We start from the raw sequence: 26,191 nt of genomic DNA on the forward strand, positions 1-26,191 counted from the left end.
AGGGGCAGATTTAGACTAAACATTATGAAGAATTTCTTCATGATGAGAGTGGCGAGACACCGGAACAGGTTGCCAAAGGAAGTTGTGGATGCCCCATCCCTGGAAGTATTCAAGGCCAGGTTGGATGGGGCGTTGGGCAGCCTCATCTAGTGGGAGGTGTACCTGCCCATGGCAGGGAGCTTGGAACTAGGTGATCTTTAAGGTCCCTTCCAAGCCTAACTACTCTATGATTCTACGATTTTATGACAATGCCCTCAGTCACATAGTGTGGATGTTGGGGTTCTCCTGTGCGTAGGCAGGAGTTGGACTCAATCGTAGTTTTCACACAGAAGACCCATTTGAACTAGTCTAGAGGAGGGCCATGAAGATGATCAGGGGGCTGGAGCTTCTCCGGTATGAGGAGAGGCTGGGCTTGTTCAGCCTGGAGGAGAGAAGGTTCTGGGAAAGACCTTACAGTGGAACTGGATGATCTTTAAGGTCCCTTCCAACCCAAAGCATTCCATGATTCTATGGACCTCACAGGTCTCTTCCAACTCAGGGCGTTCTGTGATTCTATGACTAAGGTGAGGATCCCACTCTGCCATGGACCCTCCTGCGGTTTAAAACAAAGCTGCAACTCCAGGGAATCTGATGGATCCACCCTTGAAGCAGCCTGCACTTCACATGCACTTACACCCACCTTCACTGGGGCACTGCCAACGCAGAATGAGGGAAGGTCCTCCACATGCATCACTGTGAGGGCATCCATAATCAAGCCTCCACACACACTGTCTTCAGTTGGAGGCCTGTCACAGTGGTGTCCCTCAGGGCTCAGTGCTGGGTCCAGCACTATTCAATATCTTTATCCATAACCTGGATGAAGGCATTGAATGCACCCTTGGTGGATTCACAGATGACACTAAGCTGGGAGGAAATGTCGATCTGCCTGAGGATAGGGAGGTTCTTCAAAGGGATCTGAACAGGCTGGACTGCTCGGCTAAGACCAATGGCATGAGGTTTAACAAAGCCAAACGCTGGGTCTTGCACTTCGGGCACAACAACCTTGTGCAGTGCTACAGACTAGAAGAGTAGCTAGAAAGCTGCATGGAGGAGAAGGACTTACGGTTTTTGACTGACAGCCGACTGAACATGAGCCAGCAGTGTGCCCAGGTGGCCAAGGCGGCCAATGGCATCTTGGCTTGCATCAGAAACAGCATGGCCAGCAGGTCCAGGGAGGTTATTCTGCCCCTGTACTCAGCACTGGTGAGTCCGCACCTTGAATGCTGTGTTCAGTTCTGGGCCCCTTGCTACAAGAAAGATGTTGAGGCTCTGGAGTGTGCACAGAGAAGAGCAAGGAAGCTGGTGAGGGGGCTGGAGAATAAGTCTTACGAGGAGCAGCTGAGGGAAGTGGGGCTGTTTAGCCTGGAGGAGGCCTAAGGGAGACCTTATTGCTCTCTACAGCTACTTGAAAGGAGGTTGTAGAGAAGAGAGTGTTGGCCTCTTCTCCCAAGTGACAGGCAATAGGACAAGGGGGGGATGGCCTCAAGCTGCACCAGGGGAGGTTCAGGCTGGACATCAGGAAAAAAATTTTCAGAGAAAGGGTCATCGGGCACTGGCAGAGGCTGCCCAGGGAGGGGGTTGAGTCACCATCCCCGGAGGTGTTTAAAAGACGGGCAGACGAGATATTAAACGCTATGGTTTAGTGCCAGATAGTGGCAGGTCTTTTGCAAATTGGTGATTCTATGATTCTAAGAAGGGGCGGGACTTCCGCTGCCACCGCGCTGGGGAGAGGGAAAGAGGTACCCGAGCTCCGCCATCAGCCCACAGCCTCCAGCTAAGAGGGAACTACTACTGTGCCTCAGCCACCCCTTCCGCCTGAAGCCCCGCCCTTCCGCTTAAGACCCCGCCCCGTAAGCACCGCCCCTACCGCTTTACGTCACGCCAGACGGTCTCTCGCTATGCCCCGCCCCACCTACACCACGCCCCTTCCGCCCCACCTCAAGGCACGCCCCCTCACGCGTAAGCCACACCTTTCCCACCTACGCTCCTCGCCCTTTACGCCAAGTCCCCTCCCGCTACACGTCCTGCCATGCCCCCTTCGCCCAAGCCACGCCCTATACCACTCCCCTTCACACAAGCCGCGCCCCCTCCATGCACCACCACACACCCAAGCCACGCACCCTCGCTAAAACCACGCCCCCAGACGCGCCAAGCCACTCGTCAAGCCACGCCCCCTCACGCCACGCCCCCTCACCTACGCCGCGCCCCTCTCGGTCCATACACCGCCACTAGCCTAAGCCACGCCCCCTCACTCAAGCCGTGCCCTTCCGGTAAGCCACGCCCCTCCCGCGCCATGCGCCGCCACTCACCTACGCGACGCCCCCCGCCTAAGCCACGCCTCTCTGTCGCCCCACGCCCCTCCCATTTCCCCGCCCCGCGCCGCCGCCGCCGCCGCGGTCGCAGGCCGGGACGATGCTGGAAACGCTGCGGGAGCGGCTGCTGAGCGTTCAGCAGGACTTCACTGCCGGGTAGGTGGCAGCCCCGGGCTGGTGGGAGGGGAGGGGAGCAGGAGAGGCAGCCGCGCCCCGTGGCTGGGCAGGGAGCGAGGAGAAGCAGGGGGGCGGGGAGGGGGAGGAGAAGGAGAGGGGGACGAGAAAGAAAGAAGAAGAGGGGGAGAGGGAGAAGTAGGAGGAAGAAGAGGAGGAAGAGGGGAAGGAGGAGGAAGAGTAAGAAGAGGAGAGAGGAGAGGACCGAGGAAGGGGAAGGAGGGAGAGGGAGGAGGAGGAGGGGAGAGGAGAAGCACGAGGAAGAGGGGGAGGAGAACAGGGGGGAGAGGGATGAGAAAGAGGAGGAGGAGGAGAACGGGGGAGAGGGATGAGAAAGAGGAGGAGGAGGAGAACGGGGGAGAGGGATGAGAAAGAGGAGGAGGAGGAGAACAGGGGGGAGAGGGATGAGAAAGAGAAGGAGGAGGAGAACAGGGGGGAGAGGGATGAGAAAGAGAAGGAGGAGGACAGGGGAAAGGGACGATGAAGAGAAGGAGGAAGGGACTGCAGCCCCGTTCGGCCCCGGGATGGGCTGGAAACGCAGCCCCTAGGTCTGATCTTTCCGGGCTGGGCTGAGTGGGTCCTGGTGACCCCCAGGAGCGGAGGAGGTGCCTTGGTGTTTGGAGGCAGCTGCGGTCAGGGAAGGACGGGAAGGCTGCTGTTCCCAGGGAGCGAGAAAGATGTGAATGGGGTCAATTAATGAGCTTGAATTTTTTATGGAATTACCGACCTTCGGATCATTTTATAGATTAACGAATTGCTCTGTTCGGCATATGGAAATCCTTTCTTTCCTTGGAAGATCGGTTAGTGACAAGAAGTAGTTTCTATTACAAAAAGTGGAATGTTTTTTGTTTAAGCTAAGTTTCATATAAGTCATTGTGCTCTTTGAAAGTTAAACAGAAAGTCACTCTGGTACAGAAAATCACTCTGGGTTTTTTTTTCAGACAGTGTTTTTTTCCAGACACTGTTCATTCTTTGGAGCTGATAATGTCTTGTGTTCAGTATGATCTGTGCCAAATAGATGTGTCTTCTTTTGTGATCACCTCTGTTTGCAGCCTTGCCCCATCTCAAATGCAAGGTCAGTCAGAGCTGGCTCCAGCTCTAAATTGGAAAGAGTTTTGACTGTTGCAAAGTTTCATAATAACATTAAAATTAGTCCTTGGAAAGCAATAGAATATGCATAAGATTTCTGGGAGAATTTATATGTATGCATGTAGATGGGAAATGCATTCTGTCCCCAGCTCTTGTCTCGCTGCGCGTGATCGTTGAAGACATTCCCTCGTGTTGCCCAGGCCTGGTAGAGGATGCTCACTTTCTAAAACTCCCGGAGAGTTTTATTTGCCTGCACTTTCAGTATCACTGTCACTTGGGGAAGGGAAGCACAGGATAAACAGAAGGAGGAGCTGTCTTGTTTACATTAAAAAGTAGAAAGAAATTCTACTTTTTAATTCAGGTTTAGTAATTCAGAAATTCAGGTTTAGGTTTTTTTTATGAGCTCTTCTCTCTGGTGAACAATGTTAGGACCCAAGGGAATGGCAGGAAGATGTGCCAGGGGAGGGTTAAATTGGACATTGTGAAATAGCACCTGTGTCAGTGCTATTTTTAGTTCAAGCAGGTGATCCCAGTGAGCATTGCTGGAAATCAGTGGATGGGCAGACAGCAAGGTCATCCCTATGCTGCAAAACTAGTGACTCGTAATGAGCCACAGGATAGTATTATGTTGTAATCAATGACTGCTAAAAACTGCCTGTGTTTTGGCCATGTCGAGGCTGCCTTATACAACCACTTTGGTAAATATTTATATATAATGGTGGATGCCCATGCACTCCAGAAAATTAAAATAGTTTATAATGACTCATTTGCAACAGTATATGGTGGTCCAGAGAAATTGGTAGAATAAGCTACTGATCAGCGAGATAAATTGCCTATGTGTTATCTGTCTCATGTTAACAAACAATATTTAAATATTAAAATGCCTTAAGAATACAAACTAAGGCATTGCTTCATTGCTGTCTTTGCTTTGCTGTTATCTTTAGAACCTCTCATAGAGTTTGAGGCCTCAGTACAGTGTAAGTTTTTTTTGAATAAATTGTTTTTCACATGATGAAAGAGAACAATAGAGAGGTCATGACATGCTGGATCTGATGGTCATTTAACTCTGCATTCGCATGTATTGCTGCAGTGGCATTAATATGTTTCCATGTAGTCTCTAATTTGTTCTCTTCCTTGTATTGCGGTGTTTTTTTCTGTTCTAAGGGCAGTCACTGATTTCATCACTTCCACCTTTGTATTCTAGCAGCTCCATTAATGTACCCTTGTTGGGTTGTCCCTTCTTTTGAGTTGTTTGTTTTTTTTTAAATCTGGAATACATTCTTTGTTGCCATTGAGAACCTGTATCTTGGAACCATAGTAACAGAGACTGTGGAGTGCATCTTTTTTTTTCCAGCAGTGTCCCCATGGGTTCAGGCCGGAACATGACTTGTCCCTTTTTGCCCCTTTTCCCTTCTTGGGCAATGTAACCACAGTACTGTAGTGTTCTTGATTACCAGTTCCGTACCCCACCAAAGTGTTACTAGAAGTGATTTTATGCTGTAAAGTCTTTAGCTCAAAGTGGTGAAAACACAGGGAAAGTATTTCTGGTGTCAGGATTGCTGGGCCAGTTGTGGCCAACTTGTTACCCATGTGTGAATGTTTATAACATTGGAACAGTTGGATTTCATGGAACAGGGAGGGATTTCTTGAGAGGGAGAAGCTTTTCTAGGGCTTCTAAGGACAGAATATCTTTTCCAAAGGAATAAGGGAATGCTTATGTACAGCCGAAGAAGATTAAGTCTGGGGTTGTGTGATCTACAGAAAGAGCAGTTTAGGGTTATTAACCATTTCTGTGTACAAAGAATGAGCTCCCCTTTTTCCTTCTTGGCTGTGTCTCCTGTCTACTTCTGTGCATCCAGTGGGGTTCTAGATTTTGACTCATTTACCTGCAAGCAGTCTTTTGCAGGAGGAGTATAAAAAAAACAAACAAACAGACAAACAAACCCCAAAACAACATGTGAGCTCTTATGTGCTAAGGCAGTAGTTTGTGTGCTTCTGCCAGCTGGAGTGATGTGGCTCACATGACTCTACTTTGTACAGAGAATACTGCTGAAAGGAAGCCAATATTGTGTAGTCTAGTGATAAATCCTTTAACTTTTACTTCTGGCTGCTCAGCAGATATTCTAGCGAGAGAACTAGTACTTGTGACGCAACATTTCCTTGCTATCCCTGTATGGAGAGGAGTGCTACTGTTACAGGCTGGGATACATAAGGGGAATGTGTCAAGAGAAGGGCAAATTGCAGACCTTTCTGCAACAGTGTTCTTTAGCGGGCTATGGTTGTTGCTACTTGACTTGACTGTTATGAACAGCTCTCTGACAAGGAGTGGAGATCTGTCTTAGCATATCTTTTCTCGAATTGTCAACCACCTGCTTTGCTGTAGAGCTTTGGGTTCTTGGACATCGGTGGTGATCAAGACTGGGGGAATGATTTGTCCCACCCTAGAAGCAGCCTGACTATCTGTATATTAAGGTGTTTCTCAGTCACTAGGATGCTCAAGATTACGTATGTCTGTGTCACATCTGGAGGATACCTTTGGAGCTCATAGTGCATTTCCATCTTGCTCATGTCTGTGTCCTTTATTTCTTCCTAGCCCTTGCTGTCCTGGACAGCTGGGACTCCAAAGGGCATAGAGGCTGAGGAGATCAGTCATCTTGGTGGTCAGGGAGTAGCAGAAGGTTTTGGTTTTCACTCTGCCATGCCAACTTGACTAGCATATATGGGTTGACTGCAAAAGAGTAAAGTGTGGAAAAGAGTTGTGTTATGTGTGTGTGTCATTTATTGTTGGTTGGAGTGTTGGAGGTTTTCTGTGGGAGTGGGAGAGGTGTTTTGTTTTTTAGTAGCAAGATACCAGTCGGTTTGCGATTGGCCATAGATGAAAACAGCACCAGATATGCACAGTAGCAGCACACTGTGGTGGTGCTACTGGAGACTCTGTTAGTGGGCAGAAGAGTTTGGCTCATGCTAGTTTTGCATTTGCAGGCTTATGGCAAGTGGGCACAAATGTCCCCATGTGACTGTCATGCTTTCCCTTGGCACATATGCCTTCTTGTAAAGGATGTTCTTTAGGATTGGATTGATTACTTCTATGCCGAGCTTTAATACCTGTCTGCTAAGGGAACAGTATAGAGAGCTGGATGACTTGCATATGTAGTTCCCATTAAACTTTTCATACCCACTTGCTTGATGCGCTTGTACAAAAATCTCATGATTTGGAAGTAATGCCAGTGGAAATAATTTCATATGACAGTCTCCACAAAACTAAGTGAAATTTGATTTATTTGTGAAATAAGCTGAAACAAAAATAACTATAGTAGACTGAAATTAACTCATTGATCTTGTGTTCAAACAAGTTGTTCTCTGCTTTTGGTGTTGGAAATGTCTGATGGTTTTGTGTTTTGATTTATAGGTTGAAGACTTTGGGCGACAAATCAAGAGAAACGAAAAAAAGCAGGCAGAGGTACTTCTGAAGGTCTTAATGTATAGCATTGATCTTGTTAAAGAAAAATTTAGAAGTGGCTCATATGTATGAGCCAGTTACAAGAATATTTGCATATAATTTTACAGAATATTCTTTTGACAACAGAAAAGCTTAGCCCTACTGTTGAGAAAATACTTTGCTTAATAGAGCCTTCATTGATAGGCATGATTAATTTCTGATGGCCACAAATCAATTTATAAGTGACTATTTAAATAATGTGACTATTCAGTGTGAATGTAGCACTTCAAACACAATTCAGGTTGCAGTACACTGAAATGTAATTGTTTATAATCATCGTGAATCTTAGGTAGTAAAACTGTAATTCAGTTTCTTTAGTGTAAGAACAGAAATATGAGCTGTTTTATTGTGGAAAACATATGTATAATGGATTACTTCAATTTTTCCTTCTGTCCCCGACCATTCTGTCATTCTGTATTTCTGTGATCTCTTTCAAGATGATTTAAGAGTTGTGGTGGAGTTTTTTATCCTCTGTATTTTAGTATTTTGTTCATTCTTTCAAAATGAACTTACTTAAAGTCTGTAAGCAACATCTGTGAATGTATGTTCTTCAAATAATGTCAGATATGCTTTAGTGTAAAACATGTTCTATCTAAAACACATTATGTAGCACAAATTAGTTTTAAAGCAAGCCCTAAACAAAAAATAAGGCATCTGAAGTAAACTGTTCTGAAGCTTGGTGTTTTGGATGCAAAATTTTTTTAACAGAAAATTGATTGTATTGACAAGACACAGAAGGTAACCATAGTTGGTGGTAACAGAGTTCAATAAAAACTGTTTTAGGCAACTGGCTTCTCTGTATGTTTTCAGTCAGTAATATTTAGATTCATCTGGTGTACTGTAAATATCCAGCACTTTTTGTGAAAAGCACTGGGCAGACCTATTGGATCATCACAAATATGAGTGTGCCAGGGTGACTTCTGCTTTGCTGATAATGTTCTGGGACAAACATTGCTTAGCTTGATAGTAAGGATGGCTGAGAGCTTGTGGTCAAGATCAGAGGCCAGTAAGGGTGATGTGATGGGAGTTTGTTACTGGCCATCTGATCGGAGAATAATGATGTCCTCTCTAAGCAACTTGAGGAATTCTCTGTATCATTAAACCCTCATTCTTGTGGCAGCCTTTAACTTCCTTGATATCCACTTAAAGGATGGCACAGCATGATGCACTTAAGAGTACTGGAGGGCATCAGTGATAACTTCTTGATACCCTCTTCATAACTTCTTTGGCATAAAGGAATAGCCTTAGGAAAGGCAGAGCTCATCTAGAATCAATGCTTACAAGAGATGGCAAGAATGAGAAAAGCAGCTTCTAGCCCTAGTAATACAAGGCTGAACAGAGAAAAGGTGGACTTTTTTATGAATAGGATGGATGATTTAGTGACAGCAAGTGAAGATGTTGAGGTACTCAGTGCTTTTGTTGCTTCAGTCCTCACAAACAAGGTCTCCCAGTCTGTATTTGTTGACTATACTAAGAAATTATCTCATAAAAGTTGTTTTTAATGAACATAGTCAAAAAGAGGCAAGAGTGGGCTACCATAGAATAGCAAGTGGGAAAAAACACCCCTACCTTTGGAATTTTCTTGTAAGATACACAGGGGTAATGCATTTTAAACCAGAATTGACAAATTGTTTGTGAAAGTGAATAGTAGGGAATATTTGCTTGCTCAGCATATCTGCCAAACGGAGGTGTGTGTGCACACATTTTTTATTACAGTTTTATATTCATTAAAAACGTTTGTATATTTACTATTTGTTTTATAGAACAGCTCAGTGTTTGCCAGAGTTTTCTGCTGGACTGGAATTACTGAGCAGGTATGAGCTTCCATTTTTTTGTTAGTGTCTGCTTCCTATAATTTCAGAAATGACTTTATTAGGCTAAGAAAATGAGAAGAAAATGAAGCTGTTACTAATGTTTTTTTTCTTGGATGTTCTGCAGTGATAAGAGTGGAGGTGGTTACCAAAAGATAAATATACTTACAGCTTGCCCAATCCTTGAGTGCTGTCATGTTAATGAAACACAAGTTCTGGAGGAAAAGCCACATTTGAAAGACTACTTTAGTGCAAGGTCTAATGCACAGAAATGAAGGAGACCAGCACTGAGGCCCAGCCTGTGGTTTTAATTCAGCCTTTTGTAACTTTTACATATTTGATATGATAGCCTGTTACAATAGAGGCAGTATGCCTGTCATTGCCATGAAAAGAAAGTGTATTCCATGTGTATTTAATCACACTTTTTCTGATTGACAAAACTTGTCTGCAATATAAATTTCCTTTGTATTTTTATCTTTAAAAGAAAAAATTGGTTCTCTTTTTTTGGGGGGAGAATGGAGTGTGATTACAGTCATTTTAAGTTTGTTCATTTTCTCAATTAAATTGGGTTCTAGGTAGTGCTTAAGGCTTTTATGCGTAGTCTTATAAATATTGATGGATCTATTTAGCTCTCGATGTAAGCTAGCAGTTTAAAAAACGTTAATCACAGTTTCTTTGAAATAAATTATTTCTTACTGTATCTTTCTTTCTGGTATTTACTGTTCTATCAAGACAACTGTAGAGGTTTTTTAAACTGTTACTTGTGTTAGTCCCTATAAATATAAACACAGTGGCATCCATTAAATCCTTTTCCTTTGTAAGTGGAGCATGGTAAAAATAGTAATTTATATTTCTTCTCTTCAGATATGAAGATGCTTGGGCTGCCCTTCACAAAGGAGCCAAAGATTGTGCAAAAGCTGGAGAGGTAAGAAAAAATAACTGCCACACTTGAAATATTTTAAAATGCATAAATTTTAATATTTTTAGTACTGGGTTGATGCTGGCCACAGGCTACCCAGCCCTGTTTATTCCCTCAGCAGTGGGACAGACAAGAACAACAACACAATTGAGAAAACTCATGGTTCAAGATAAAGACAGTGTAATAATTGAAGGACAGAGGAAAATCAAGTTGAAAAGGAGTCGTTCATTTCCCACAAACAAATCAATGCCCAACCAGTCTCACAGCAATGGTTAAGGGACAGACTCTGTTAGCTGGGTAGCCACAATGCAGAGCATGACTGAGCTCTGTCTGTCCTGGCTGAAACTTTCACTTTGGCTAGCTGCATTCCCCCTGATTCCTGTTTTTTCCTTAGGAGTCTTCTCTGTATCTTTTTTGCCAGTGGATAAAAACCTCACTGCTTAATGTATTTTCAATAGGTGTATTTAGAGTAAGAAGGATATTATATTCTTCTTGCATAATAATGTGGTCCACCTTTTCCACCCTTTCCAGCGAAAACCTTCAGTTCTTAAAGATGAGGTTCTTTCTGCCAGCTTTGTGTGCTTTACTGCTTATGATGACTTTTTTTTAGAAGACCTTTGAAATGACTTGCATGGAATTTTTAAGTACTTGCAGTAGTTTGCTTCAAAAATTGGGGTTCTGAAAACAATGTGAGGTTTCATATATATTAAAACCAATGTAATCTCAATCTCGCACGTTATGGCTGCTTGGGAAAATTAGAATGAAAAGCTTCTGAAAAGACTTTGAGGTCTTCCATGAAATTTAGAAGTTTACTTTTGGGAGAATCCAGAATGTGTATTGCATGTGGGGTTTTTGTGTTTCTATTTTATAAAAGTAGAAAACACAGGGTTCAATGAGAATTGTGTAAGTATACAAGATTGACTGTACCATATCAGACCTAAAGGTCCACTTGCCCAGTACCCTGGCCTGCAGCAGATAAATAAGGCGGCATGAGTACTTTATAAATGTTGAACGGAATGTGAAAATTTCAGGCTTCAATTGCTGCCTGCAATCTTACCATGTTAAATTATAGATGCTAATTACCAGTTCCATCTACAAAATTGTCCTAAAAATACTGCTTTTAGATGATTGTTATTTTAGCTGCAGTTAATTATCTCTGGGCTGAAATGTTTTTCTGGTGTTTGCCTCATCTCATGATGATTTTTTTGTTGTTGTTGGGGCTTTTTGCTTGCCTGTTTAATGGATATGTTAATAAACCTCGTATCTCATTCTCAAAAATAGGCTTGGCTTTATTTAAATAAGGATGTTGGTCTTCTGAAATGTTTCATTATGCACTGGAGTTCAGAATAAGTTTTCAAGCCTTGTCTGGTGAAACAGGATGGCTTTTGGACAGTGATAGTTGGAGGATTTTGGAAATGGGAGAAGTTGTTTTAAAAGAGTCTGTCTGAAGTGGGTAGAATTGTAAGTCTTTGAGAACTTCCTTTGCCCATTGTTCAAACTTCTTCCATGTCTGCAACTAAATTCTATAAAAACTGAGAAATCCAGAGTGCAGATACAGCGACGGGCTGCAGTTGTGTGCAAGAGGATGTATGGGAACTGGAACTAAGAGCAGGGAAACTATAATTGAATAATCTCAAGTATCACATTTAAGGGAAACATTTGTTGCCTAAGATCTTCTGATCTTGCTGGTTTTCATAGTCTGACTTACATAAATAAGATTTTAAGCCCTGTATCCATAAAATATTTTCTACATTGGTTAGTATGTTGATAAATAACCTTTTTATTTTGTTTTGATCAATGCATTTTGGTATAAATATTTCATACTACAGGGACTTTTTTGACTGTTTATTTACTTGAGAAATACACAAGCGGCAGTGCTATAAGGTTGCTGTGCTGACCCTGCAGTTTCAGATGCATGAATTCTAAAAATTAGTCAGGATGCTCATAAATAGGTTCACAGATTTGCAAGTAAACTAAAGACCTTATTTGTTTCAGCTGGTGGATAGTGAAGTTGTGATGCTTTCTGCACACTGGGAGAAGAAAAGAAACAGTCTGGTGGAACTACAGGATCAGCTCCAACAAATACCTGGGTTTTTAGCAGATCTAGAATGCCTCACGGCAAGCCTCGGTAAGGTTTTTATAAACATAACAAGCATTCAAGTCAGTATGGATGATTATGCTGAAGTTGTGAGCTTTGCGATTCAAAAATTTGCTTCCCAAACACATACTTTCAACTATAAAACAATAGTTGTAAAACCAACTGGTTTTATAAAAGAGCAAAATTAGTAGTGGTTGCTCTCCTAGCAGTTAAAATAATCTATATCTTGTTATTTGGAAAAAAAAATTGCATGGCAACTGCATATCTTGGTGTGAACAGTTGAATATTATTAACCTTGAAGTCTTTTAAATTTATTAAAGATTTTTAAGTAGTGTGAACACTCGTGTGTAGCTGCTTCTCTTTGAGCCTATATAATTTTATATAATAATTTTTTTTAAATCATCAGTTGATTGGGGCTGGGGGATTTACCTGGCTTGGGACACTTTCTAGACAGAAATTTTTAGTGGATGTAATTGTTGATGTCAAAGCTAGCTTCCATAGTTTAACTTAGTGTACAAGGTTACGCTATTCTGGAGTGAAAACCAGCTATTTCATAGGTGAAAGTAGCAATGGTACCTCTTAAGGTTACCAAATACCTCATGTTTGTTTGATGGGTTCCAATTTTTATAACTTTACCAAATGTTAACCTGCTTATTTAATTGAAAAGATGAAAAGATGAATGCTTTAGTGGACTACTGGAAACCTCTCATACGAAACAGTTGATCCACTGTGGAAAATGAAATTAGGAAAAAATGTTCTCTCTGAAAAGTCTCTGAAAAGCTCTAGTGTTACCAACCCTTGAAAGGGGGACACAGCAACTGACAAGTAGCAAGCCTTTCTGTCAGTAGCGGGCTTCTTGCTGCCGCCATGAATATGTATTCAAGTTACATCAAATTAAAGTTCTGAAAAACTGCTGTCTGTGCGTGGATTTTAGTAGATAAGTACCCCAAGGACTCTGCCTGCACTATTCTTACCCAAGCTGGGAACTATACAGAAATTTTTCATATAATTGCAGCTCTTGATTTTTGTGGGGTGGGCTGGATTTGTGTGCTGGAATCTGATGTGAAGAAAAGGAGGGCTCTATTCTTTGTTCAAAGTCTAATTTCTCATTCTTCTGTGGTCAGTGGATATGCACAAATAGGCTCTTGTTCCTAGGTAGGCTGCTAATAACTTCACTGTTTCTTTCTGAACCAAGGAATGTATTTCATTTTTTATTACAGTTTTCTTATACCGCCTTGTTTAGTAAGGCTTTATCACGTGTGGTAACTACATGATGTTGGATTTTTGAAAAGCTCAATTATTTTCTAAGGAAATATCAATTCAAATAATGATGTATTTAAATACTGATTTTAATATCATCATGCACAGTGGTGCAGTCCATTGGTAGACCAAAGATAAACAATATAATAAAAACATACTGGAATTGTCTTTGTAGTTCGTAACTGCAAATGCTGTAAATACTGATGAATTGGGGTTACCTTCCCATTCCTAATGCAGAGCTTTATGAACCAGAATTAATCTCACCCTGATTGTAGAATTACTTGGAGAAGGCTCAGTCAGTGTAGACTATTTTTGATATTCCACGAGCAGGATTTAAGGGAGCATTAATCAGTCTGCTCAAGGGAGCTAATTAATTGTGAAGTCTACTGCTAAGGTTATGAGATTTGAACCAAATCTTACAATCTCACCTTGTGTGTCAAATTTCAAGTAATTTACTTGGAAGCTTTTGTTAGTCCCTTCTCACCACTGTGAGTTTTTTGGAGTTGTTTTTTTTTTCTGATAACTTTTATAGAGTCTGTTGGAAGAGAAAGGTATAATTTATACAAAATTCACCATCTACACTTCTGGAAGTGATTTACCAGAAATTTGCTCTGATATTCTACTCAGTGATTTTAGTTTTTATAACTTTGAACTAACGATTTTTTATAAATGTTATCTGTATTCACTTTTCCAAGAGATGACTAACACTATGGCTGTGAATTCTGAGTGAAACATTCTGTAAGAAAAATATGTAAATATAGAATTATAAACTGCTGTGTCCTGGGTTATGCATCCAAGATGTAATTTGGCTAATGTTAATCATTTCAGAAAAGTAATAGTTCTGTGGTGTGACATGGCGAACTTCTAATAAATCTATTAATGCTTTCATTTTAAGAGTTGAGAGGGAACCCTATCTGCTTTTGATAAAAGAAATTTCAGATAATGAAAAATGAACCTCTTCAGTGACCTACTTAAAATTGCGAGGAGTCATTTACTGATTCTTCAGCTTTTGCTGTGCATTACAAGTCACATTTTCCTTAGCACTTCTATAAATAAAGTCCTTTAACTTTGGTACTCATGTTATCAGTCATCCCTTACTTCAAGTAAAAAAATCTGTGTTCATTTGATAAATTTATTGTATTACACAACGTCTTTTAGCTGCTGTTGCAAACTTTGAAGCAAAAATCACTCTCACGTTAAAGTGAAAAGGACAGTTACTGCCCCTGTCCAGAATCTGAATCATTACTTAAGCTAATTTTTATTTGAGATGTCGAGGAAATACCTGCTTGCCAATATCTGACATATATCAATATGAAATATGCTTCATATTTGAGCAGTGGCATGTAAAAACTGTAAACAAGTCACAATTTGTAGATAGGAAAATGTTTAAAGAAAATCATATTTTATATCTAATTGAAACATTTTTTCTAACTGGTTGACCAGTTGTTTAAAAAATGCTTTTACTCTTCTAGCTCTCATGAGTTTGGTTGTACGAAGCAAAATGACGTTTGTCTTCTACTGAGAAAATCAGAGAGAATATCGGGGAGATGTATATAAAAGCAGGGAATTTGAGTAATATGTTATAATGATAGCTATGTTGAACAGGGAATTTTTCATTTTCATAGGCTCCAGGGCAGAGTGCTTCAGCAGAGAGGGTTGTTTTATAAGGTAGAGAGTTATGTGTATAAAAGCCTTATAGTTCGGTGGTGTCAACTTAGACATGTCTGTGGATTGAATAATGAAGGAAAAATATCCTAGTATAATTGTTATGTAGTTTCTGCAAAGAAGCTGCTTTAGCTTCATGTGAATGGTATTATACTAGCTGCTTTTAAGACCTTTTCTTTAAAACAAATTAAAATTCAGCACTAATAGAACCGTAATTATGTAAATATTTTTCCGAGTGTTGCAGCTGAATTGAGCTTTTCCTGTGTGTGTATATATGTAACTTTCCCTGCTAATTTTAAGCTTTTAGTAAACCATGTCCATGTCTGACCTAGAATTAGAGGTAATTTCTTTGATGTAATTGTTTCCATCATCTTTCTGTTTTCTCCCCTTTTGCCTTTTAGTCAGAAAATGAATGAACTTTTTAAAAACATCTTTAATACTCGTTAGTGGTTTCTGTTGTTTTGGAGGCTGGGACGGAGCAGGAAAGCTACATTAAAGATATTGCAGGGAAAATTGAAAACTGAAATACTTTCTGATATATAGCTGTGGTTTAGATTTTCTAACAATTTTTGTACTACTGCAGAACTACAGGTAGCGGATTTCAGTTAAAAAATACATGTGATAAATTTAAATTAGTTAAACTTTAGCAAGAAAGTGTTTCCAGGAATTAAATTGGTTTTTGTGGTTCTCAAATTCTAGATAAATACTTTAACACCTGAGGACCTGATAAACTAAGAAAAATCGTCTAGACTTTTGGGACATATTTCAGTCTAGTGTCATCTGATCACACATTAACATCCTTTAAAAAAAATAAAACTAAGAAATATAACTTGTAAGAGTGTTGTTGTAACTGTGATAGGCTAAGAAATATAGACCAAACTAATATAAATGGAATTATATGACTTAAAGAACAAGTTATTTTTCAGCTATCTAATAAAAAAAAATATTACTTTACCAAGTGTGGCATATTAATAAACAAGATACTCCTTAATCTAAAGGTACAATGGATTTGCCTCAGTCTCTTTAGAAAGATTAAAAAGAGGAGGTATTTTTCTCCTTCATAGCAGTGCTGTTTCAGAGTGACATGGTGATTGTTGCCTGACCGCTTGGGTTTGGGATTTCTCGAAGAGCTGGAAAAGAAGTCATAATCTTGCAAATACTCTTTAGAACATTATCTGCCTTTCTGGGCCAGATTCATTCTAGGTGCCGCTGTGAACTACAGTCTGAAAATGAATTCATAGATTTTGTATTTTGCTAAATACCTTTGTAGAACTATAAGCTTATTTATTTCTGCATATAGATAAGAGCTGATCAAGGAATTACAGCTTAAGTTTCAAATTGACTGAATACGTAGCTTGCTTTAGATTTTTTTATGCATAGTGCCCATGCTCATTAGGGTAGGGGAGACCTTAATTCACAACCATAGTTGGTGCTATTGCTGTGGAGATAGTCTTCAAGTTTTTTGTGAAAAGCAACTACATTTTCTTTCACTTAAGAAAGAAAAATTCTCAAATTTTTTACTGCTGTGTTGCAGTAAAGCAGGATTGTTTTCTTCCTGAGAGATCTTAAGTGTTCATTCCCTGTTCTTCGGGAGCACACTGTTCTTTGCAGTTCCCACTAGAGGCTGCTCAAATGCCAGTGCTAGGAATCAGTTGCCTTTGGGAATTCACCTTTCTTCATCTCTTTATTTTCCTGTTCTTTGTTGTTACCTTTTAGTATTATTTCAATAGCAAGTACAGCAAAGCAGGTGGTCTTTTTTTAAATGGAAAAAACACTAGTTGATAGGTACGTTACTAAATTATCTTCAATCCTGCTGTGTTTGTGAATTTTAGAAATTAATAAGTGAGCAATGATTCTGGAAAGTGTGATAGCATAATACAGACATTTGGATTTTATTGTGCTCAGAAAAGTCTGTTTCTTAAACTAAAAAGGACCACCAGTCGTAATTATAGTCATGATATTGCCCTTTGAATACATCTGGATTTTGTGAGAGGAAGTTGAGTATGTGGTAAACAATGCATGTTCCACATTTTTTTTCCTCAGATTTGTTTCTACGTTGTCAAGTGCCTCTCCACTCCCCTTGCCAAGTGATCTGTATACAGATAAATGACATCAGGAAATCTTTGCTGATATGGCTTGTGTTTCCCTTTCTGACTGTTGTGGAGCAATATCTTCCTTGTTAGGGACTAAAAAAAAATCTTAATAATTAATTGGAACTGAATATATGACTGTACATGCTAGGAAATTTGTTTACAGGGTCTTAACTTTTGCTTTTCTAGGGCGCCCACTAGGATAGCCATTTCTAATTGAGTAATGGCTAAGAAAGTTGAAATCTTACGTACTCCAGGATAGGCTTCAAGTAGAATGGCTAAACCAGAACTGAAGATTTGACTGCTGCCTTCAGCTTGCTGTTTCCTTCTTTTAAGCATTCAAAATGCATTAACTTTTAATCATTTTTTTTCCACCTTGAACTTAATAGTTATTGTCTTGCTTTATGAAGATTGCTTCTGTCTGTTACAGGCAAAGGTGAAACAAAGCCATTTACAAAACCCAGACTTGCTTTATGTTTTCTGCTATTTTGTTCCATTATCTACATAGTTCTTTGCATCAACAATCAAATTCATACATTACAATGGGTAAGGGTATCTATCTCTAAACTGCAAAATCCCTTCTATTCTTTGGTAGCTGTTTTGTTTGTAAATATGTAACTTATAGAATCATAGAGTAGTTTGGGTTGGAAGGGACCTTAAAGATTGTCTAGTTCCAACCCCCCTGCCATGGGCAGGGATGTCTCACTAGATCAGGCTGGCCAAAGCCCCATCCAACCTGCCCTGAAACACCTCCAGGGATGGGGCATCCACGGCTTCTCTGGGCAACGCGTGCCAGTGCCTCACCACACATGGTGAAGAAATTCTTCCTTATATCAAACCTAAATCTGCCCCTCTCTAGTTTATACCCATTCCTCCTTCTCCTATCCCTACAAGCCTTTACGAATAGTCCCTCTCCAGCTTTCTTGTAGCCCCTTTCAGGTACTGGAAGGTCACTATAAGATGTCCTCAGAGCCTTTTCTCCTCCAGGCTGAACAAGCCCAACTCTCTCAGCCTGTCCTCATATGGGAGATGCTTCCTCCTGCAGTACAACTTCTCTCTGGTGTAGGAGAAATCCTCACAAAAGGGTGAATAATAGTCATGTATTCACACAGCTCTGTCCCAGAGGGACTAGCTGGTTAGAGTTTGGGAAAACAGTTTTTCCACTTTGGGATCCTGAGGAGGGACAGGAAGTTCAGCATTAGTCACCCACAGGGAGAGTGATCCTTTGATACAAGATTCCAATGGGATAATTCAGTTCAGAGGGACCTCAGGAGTTCTCTAGTCCAAATATCTACACAAAACAGTGTGAGCTATGAGATAAGATCAAGTTTCTTGGGGATTTTCATACGCGTGACATCTTTTGACTTGAGACTGTGGATAATTATGGTTAAAGAGAAGATTAAGAGGCTTTGCCTGTTTTTAAGTGCATGGGTATGTAAAATAACTATTCTAGAGATTTGCCTGTTGGTAAAGGGTCTGTCTTCAGAGTAAACTCTCGAAGTCTGTATTCTTTTGTAATATCACAAGATCATGTAAGAATTAAAATGCTCCCATTATGCTTATTTTTTCTTCTTCACTTGAATAATTAAAGGTTAGTGCTGGTCTTAGTCAGCACAGTTTTGTTCCTCAGATTGGTACCATGCAGGAAGGGGTAAGTTGACAGTGTGCCCAAGAAGCAAAATTAAATTATGGATTCTGGATCCGTCTTTTCCTGAAGTACAGATGCAAGCCTGTGAGACGAAGATGCTGGGGCACATGTAGTGATTTAGCATCTTACTGCAAAGAGAACTTCAGATAGATTTCCCTTAACGTACATGACTTTGCTGTCACTCTTAGCTATGTGATATCGACTAGAGATTTGTTTATCTTTATGAGCTGTTTATATATGTGTAATTATTGTCGTGTTAATTATGTACATTTATGAATTCCTGTTTCTATTCAGGTGAGTTATCCATCTGTTGGTACAATCTGATTTTCATATAAGTATTTCTTACAGCCCAGCTAGAGGCGAACTTTGAGGAAATGGAGAATCATCTATTGTGTCTTGAGGACCTATGTGAACAGTGCGAGTTGGAAAGATACAAATGTGTGCAGACATTGCAGCTGGAAAACTACAAGAAAAAAAAAAGGTAAATAAAATTATTTCTATAACTATAAATTAGCATAAAATATAAGCCTTTTTTGTTATTTTTCCCCCCATATATACTATAATAATCCCTTTTATTTTTATCTTTTAAAGAAACAGTAACCCTTGACAGGACGCTGCAGATTTGTAATAGATACATTAAGTGTTGGTCTAACATTTGGTGATGAGGAAAATTGTGTGTATTTGGAAAATTGTCACTATATTGTTGTGAAGAAGTTGTGCTTATTGTTCTTTGCAAACAATTGGGGTAAGGGCTGCTGTTATACCCACTGATGAATAGCTGTTTCTTTTATTCCTTTGCCAATTTTCTTTTTTTCCTGTTTATTGTATTTCCTGTTTATTGTAACTTGTGAAGTTAGAAACTATATTTTCCTTCTATCTTCTTTTCAGTTCTGTCCTATCCTGTACTATTTCACTCCATATGTTAGCTATTACTCTCCTGACATTCTCTTACTTGCAAAGATAAGTTTACCTAAAAGATAAAGTAACAAGAGCTTAAATAACTTAAATCTTTACATTCTTGGTTTTATTACTGACAGTGCCAAAAATACCCTTATTGAAGGAGATAGAAAAAGCAGTATTAAGTCCTTTATATAGATGAGGAAATAAGGAGTTAAATTGAAGCAATTTGTCAAAGAGAGCATCTGACAGACCTGTATTAGGTATTTATGGGTAGGTATGGATGCTGACTAACCTGAGGCCAGCACTCTGGGGGATAACTAGATTACTTGATCTGTTGACCTTGGTGTCCTCCTGTTAGCTAGGGAAAGCACTGTCATGGTTTAGCAACAGCCAATCTCAGCACCTAAAACCGGGCGGTTGGGCTCCCAGTTCTCTCCCCCCTGCTCCAGGAAAAGGGGAAAGGGAAACGAGAGGGGAAAAAAAGTGTGGGTTGAAAACTAAACTAAAGCAGCTTTAATAAAATAGTAATAATAATAAAGAATATAATAAAATATATACAAATATATGAAATCATGCCCCCACCCCATGATGACTGTACGTCACCACAAATGCTGCAGAGCAGACATGAGGGAAGGGGTCCAAGGCTAGGAGGGAGCTAGGCTCAGGAACCAGATTCAGGAATGCACAGATCTGGGATCGGGGCAAACAGAGAGATGAAGTCCTCACTGATGTCAGCCATTGAAGAAGAGAGAGTGAGATCCTTGTGATCTCTTAGTTTTATACAGAGTATGATGTATATAGCATGGAATGCTCTGTTGGTCAATTTGGGATCACCTGTCCTGTCTGACCCTCCCTCCAGGTGCAATGTTTTTCACTTCTTTTGATTTACGGCATCAACCAGCTCGAGGATGGCCTTGGTTACTGTAGGAATAAGTATAAGCACTGGCCTTTCTGCATGCCAGTATTCCCTGTTATCACTTCTAGAGAGACGCACTGTCTGAAAAACACGCAGTTAACTTTTAGAAAATTAAGTTACTTAGACAAGACTTTGCTAAAGTCAGAAAACTGGTTCTACTTTAGCTCAGACCACAGCTAGCACCCTGGCACCTCTCCAACTCTCTTGATTACAGAAGCAAGTTTGACTCATGTGGTATGGTCAGAAGTGGTTTGGTTTATGGTCCTAATTAGGATGTGGTGTAAAGGCCTGGGCTGCACCGGACAGCGCGGGTCACATTTTGCATTGCTTAACTGTTTTCCTCTTTCTTGGTCCTCATCATTTTGCCACCTTGTACCCATTTTTCCTTTTTTTTTTTTTTTTTAAATTTTTTTAATTCCAGTCTCCTCCCAAATAACTATCCACTCTCAGTCACTTTTCCCCTATTGATCCTTGTTTTTCTACTCAAATTTGGTATTTCTGGCATCCCTGCCCATGGCAAGGGAGTTGGAACTAGACGATCTTTAAGGTCCCTTCCAACCCAAACTGCTCTAGTGATTCTTGGCCTTCTGTGGTGTTACAGATAGGCTTACTAAAGTATTGCTGGTGTTGCAAGTTCTGCCTCCCAGAAGGTCCCCAGTATCTTAAAGGTCCCCCTTCAGTTTTCCATGAAGTTTGCCTGCTTCTCACCTATTTCCCCTTTAACCATCTGTGAAATCCAAGCATCCCTTGTGGTGTGATCTGTATCAGCATCTTACAACGCTATCTGTCAGGTCTAACAATTTCTCACGTCACATCCTTTAGCTTTTCACATCCTTTAGTTTTTCACATCCTGTTCCATTAGCTTAACCTCAGACCAAGGCCTTGTCAGTGGTCTTGTAATTTTCATTCAACATGGATTTTCACTTTCCCAAGTGTCAGTTTCTCTCTCTCCATGAAGAGTTAACGGCTGTCACCGTGGCTGAATATTCCCTTATTTGGACCTATTTAAGTAATTAAGTATTTAATGGTAATAATTTCAAAAGTCTAAATATGTGCTTTTTAACCAAATAACACACAAATTTAAAATGTGCATAAAGCAACAGATTTGTACTCCCTAAAATATAGTAAACTTATCTTAAGTTTTCTGAGTTTTGTTTGTTCTCTCAGCTGTCCTCGCTCCTCTCGTCCTGCCCTAGCTCTGCTTTCAACATCAAAATAAAGTGTTAAACTGTTGTCTGCTCTGCTTAGCAGCATCTAATCAGCTTTATAAATAGAATGCTAAGCAAACTACTTAATGTAATTATAAGCTGATTACATTTGGTCAGATCTAGCCAAAACAGGAAAAATGCAGGTAATTTCAGGTTGATCATTAAAACTGTATTTATTCAGGTAAGAAATTAACTTCTAGCTCATTACTAGAAGGACATTTGCCAATGTAGATACTTGAAGAATGAACAGCCAGTTAATGTGAGTGTGATTTGTTACGTATGTTTGGAATTCATATTCTGTCTTACTCTAATCTGTAGTGTTGGGGGGGGGGGGAGTTACTGTAGCACTAGCTACTGAAAGAGTCAAATGGGGCTTCTGGAATCTATGCTCTCATTAGCACAAAAATTATTTTCAGGAAGTGAGTGGTTTCATGTTGAAAAAAAAAAGTGTTTCCCTGTTTCCTTTTTTTGACAATATAGGGCTGAAAACTGAAAACACTAACTCTAGACACTGTGGTTATTTTAGGCATGTAACAAAAGGTAATTTTATTGTAAAGTCACTGTGGAGCTTAGGCTAGAAGCTCATGTATTTCAAGTCTTTTGAAAAATCTTCATATATTAAAGATTTAGAAGAAAGTGCTTTAGGTCAATATTAAACCTTTGAAATGCAGCTTATGGTAACTATGGGAACTGATTTTCAGAAATAGGTGTCCCTGTTAAACAGAGCAACTTTATTTCAGTTCAATCAGATAATTTTTTTCCCCTTTCATCACTATATTGAATATTAGTTTCAAAGTTGATTCATCAATGGAAGGCATTTTCCACAATTTATTTTAAAGCCTGGTGTTTTGGGCGTTCGATTGTTTTCCTGTGTGTTATCTCTGGATTTTTAACATTTTTTTTTTAATCCATTGATCAGAGTACCAGTATTGCTGTATGAAGTCTAGATTCCACTCTTGTTTTCTCTAGTTAGTCTTGCTGCAAATGTTTTTGTGTGTGACATTTAACCATGCCATTTTGATTCCTGTCATTTCCTTAATCAAGCACTATTACTCTGTTTCCTTCATGCTCCTTCTGAGGATATGTTGCTTCTAACTGCAGAAAACTCCTTGTATCCTTCCAGTCTCCTATGGCAATTCTTACATTCCCAAAGCAGTGCACTTTGTCCTTTAGGAAGCCCTGTCAGAAGCTCACTTTTGTGCCAGTTCTTACGTGCACCAAATTGCAGGCTTGTAGTTGTAAGATAAAATGTTTCTGTCCTGACGCTGTACTTATGAAGTATCCATTTCAGATGGATCACCCTTTTTTGAAAAATAGAAATTCCTGGTTATTTTGTTGATTAAAAGGAGCTGCCCAACTATAAGATTTTGTAGGAATACATTGGAAATAGCAGAGAGTCTTTGTCACTGGATATGAGTGAATACATTTTACTGTGTGTCATTTGACTGTAAGCATAATTGTCTGAATTTAGGGGTTTTTAGGAGGTATTTTTTAAGAATCCTTACTGTTTTTCAGGACTTGTCTGCTTTGAGAGCAGACTTATAAGGCAAATGAAGAAGTCTAAAAACTAGCCGATGATATGCTTCAGCAAATGATTGTTTAGTCCAAACTTTAGTGGGACTATTTTTTTTTTCTTCTTTTCTGTAAGATTTAAAGAAATGCATTACCTGAAAGAAAATATGTTCTTTGTATATTTATTTGTAATTTTTGTATTTTAAAGGTTTATTTGTTTGCAAATAATGTGTAACTCCATGCTTTGATAATTAGTGCAGTAGATAAGGGGTTGGACAGATTGTTATAATTCTTGTTAGATGCATTGCTGTGCTGGGATGGTGGTTTTATGCTTCTGAAGGAGAAGAATGATTCACTTTCTGTTTCAGAAGGGTATGAAATTTAGGACAATTGCGTTGTGTAGATTAAAGACGTGTATGTGAGAACATGTCTTATTGCGTTGTCACTGTTATTTCTTCTGTCTCGTATTCTGTTGGTTTTATCCCTCTTTCTAACTTCTTTGGGAACATAAGGGCCAGTACAGACTGTTGCAGATAGATATGCTGGCTTATGTTAGGTCTGACTAATAGAAATATTCAAAAAGTAAATACAAAAAAACTTCTTTAACCATTCAGACTACTCTGCTGTTTATAAAAGTTCCTTCTAACTTGTGCCAATTAATGGTTATTTACTCACTAATATACAAAAATATTTTGTATTATTATTTTTCTGCTATGTTTTGCTTTCAAGGATTTTCTTTACCTCCTACAGCTAAAGAAAAAAAAAAGGAAAAAAGCTGTAAAAAGCTGCTATTTATTTTGTGATCACTTTTGGTAAAAGAAATAATTAATTTAGGTTACACTCAGAAGAGAAGATGGAGTGGGTACTATGTTGCCTTAAAAAAATTGTGTTGCTTAAAAGAAGAATTCTATATCTGTAGATGTTTAGATCCTATAGTGTTCCCAAAGTGATAAGCTAGAATAGTACTCCATACAGTGCATCATCTTCAGTGAAGACTTCCTCCCATCTGGAAGTGATAAATTTAAATTTTACTTTTGTAACCCTCTTAAACTTTACATGTAATTTATCTAATTAACTTTTTACATGTAAAACATATACCATCGTTGCAAATGTTTCAAACAAGTATATTTTTTTCTTCCAACCTTAATGTTCTGTGAATTATTTCTAAAATTCTAGCTACATGTTTCATAGTTCTCATGAAGATTTTCATCAAAGTAGGGTTTCATGCCATATTCTTCTGGATCAGCCTTCTAGTGGTATAGATTTTCAGCTGCTGTACTTCTCTGTACCTGGGTACGTAAATAATGATTTTTGCAAGCGTGGATGCAGAACTTTTATTATCTTCAGGACAGCTTTCATGGTAGATGTGCAGTGGATGGCCAGCTTTGAGTTTTCGTTAGACATCAGTTGTAGGACGATAAATGTCTGTGCTCAAAGCAGAGTTCACATTGCAGAGATCTTTTCCATCCTGCTGTTCATGAGTTTGCTTACAGCACAATCGGTAACATGTGTTTTCATGGCGATAACTGTCTGCAATTAATTTTATAGCCATCAGTTATTCCACTTATTTGGGCAGACACATGGAATGAGAATTCCTGTTGATCCTGAAAAACTGGACTAGCACAAGCTTTGGAAAACTTCCCTAGATAATTGTGCTTACTTTTATGTAATTTTAAGGCTTTGAACTTTTTGTTTGCAAGAACGCTTGGAGTACAGTATCTTGCATGCATCAAACCCAAAGGAGCATGCTGCTTTATTAGCAGTGAATTTTACTCCTGTCAATGCTCCAAGTATTTGAAAACATTGTGAAAGATTGAATACATAGCAGATCAAAAGATCATATGGGGTTTGGCAGATTTTTGTAGCATTCGCAAGATTGGAATGTGCAGCATGATTTCTGTCACTTTTTAAGTTGACTTAATTTTGCTTTTCTTTTGTGGTGCTCTGCTTAATGTGGAGAGACAATGACATTGTTATGAAGAGATCTGTTGCATACCTTCTCCCTATAGTTTTGTTTTCTTTTGAATAGGCACATAAAAGATTATTTTGTTAGTGTCTTTTATGACCTATGACTAAAGACTGAATGTTTGTGTTGAATCCTCTGCGTCTTAAAGCACCTTTTACTGATGTTTTCTAAAAAACGTTAATCATTGTTAACTCTGCATAACTTTTCTCTGCCTTTATGAGTACTGGTTACTGGGCATAATCTACAAATCCTGTCAATCTGTTAGTACTAGGCATTATTTGTCCAGACTTTTTGTACCAATTATAGAAACAGATGCTTTGAGACCCCCTTAGTCATGGTTTTGTAGTCTCCCTTACCTCAAAACTGCTCTATTTATCAAATTCATTCTTTCATTGTGGCTAGTGGCAGGAGAACAGGTCTTAGATGTTTGTCATTGCCACACTAAAATCCATTCTCTGCTTTAGAGCAAGGTTCTCTGCCTCCTGTTGAATTCTTTCTTCACTATGGATTTTAGAGATCCTGAGATCTCTAAAAATTCCTTTTCACTTACACCCAAACAATTTTTTTAAAAACTGTTACTAAACAAAAAAGGTGTTATATGGATTTATAAACAACACCTCTGTGAGGGTGATTTTATATTGCTGTGTCAAAGGGATGTGTTGAGGGTGCCTGAAATGGTACAAGATGCAAGTTCTGACTGCCACAATTACATTCATGCTGTGTGGAACCAAAACATGAATAATAAAGAGTGCATGTGGGATTACAGGCTTTTTTTACTACTATGTTTTTGTGGTCATGTGGCATATTACATGTAACATAGTGAATAAGGTTTTACCACTTTCTGAATAATGTAATTTTTTTTATTCTAATGCCAGTGGGGAAATTTCTTGCCAAATTAAAGGAAGTTCTAGATTTTGTTTTGTCGTCTGTTACCAAAGAAAGGTTTGCAGGGACCCTTTTTATTTCCAGGAAAGACTAAAGATGATGGAATTGTGGGTGGAAGTGGCGTTTGATGTTGGAGTTGTTTGTTTTAAACTTCAGCTTCTCTGAAATTTCTTTGTAGCTTCTCAAATTTCTTTGTAGCT

General features: G+C 39.4%; 1 protein-coding gene across 2 annotated transcripts in view; it reads left to right on the plus strand.

Annotated features, from left to right (window-relative positions):
* The first annotated feature begins 2,418 nt into the window (after positions 1-2,418).
* Positions 2,419-26,191, plus strand: part of DTNBP1 (dystrobrevin binding protein 1) — a 72,487-nt gene continuing 48,714 nt past the window's right edge. For both annotated transcript variants that reach the window (XM_054057390.1, XM_054057391.1), the window contains exons 1-6: positions 2,419-2,507; positions 7,024-7,074; positions 8,877-8,927; positions 9,789-9,849; positions 11,839-11,971; positions 18,953-19,085. In XM_054057390.1, the coding sequence (XP_053913365.1) occupies positions 2,452-2,507; positions 7,024-7,074; positions 8,877-8,927; positions 9,789-9,849; positions 11,839-11,971; positions 18,953-19,085 (485 nt within the window). In that variant the 5' untranslated portion in view covers positions 2,419-2,451. The remainder of the gene's footprint in view (positions 2,508-7,023; positions 7,075-8,876; positions 8,928-9,788; positions 9,850-11,838; positions 11,972-18,952; positions 19,086-26,191) is intronic.

Source organism: Cuculus canorus, chromosome 2, assembly GCF_017976375.1.
Source record: "Cuculus canorus isolate bCucCan1 chromosome 2, bCucCan1.pri, whole genome shotgun sequence".
Classification (NCBI taxonomy): Eukaryota; Metazoa; Chordata; class Aves; order Cuculiformes; family Cuculidae; genus Cuculus; species Cuculus canorus.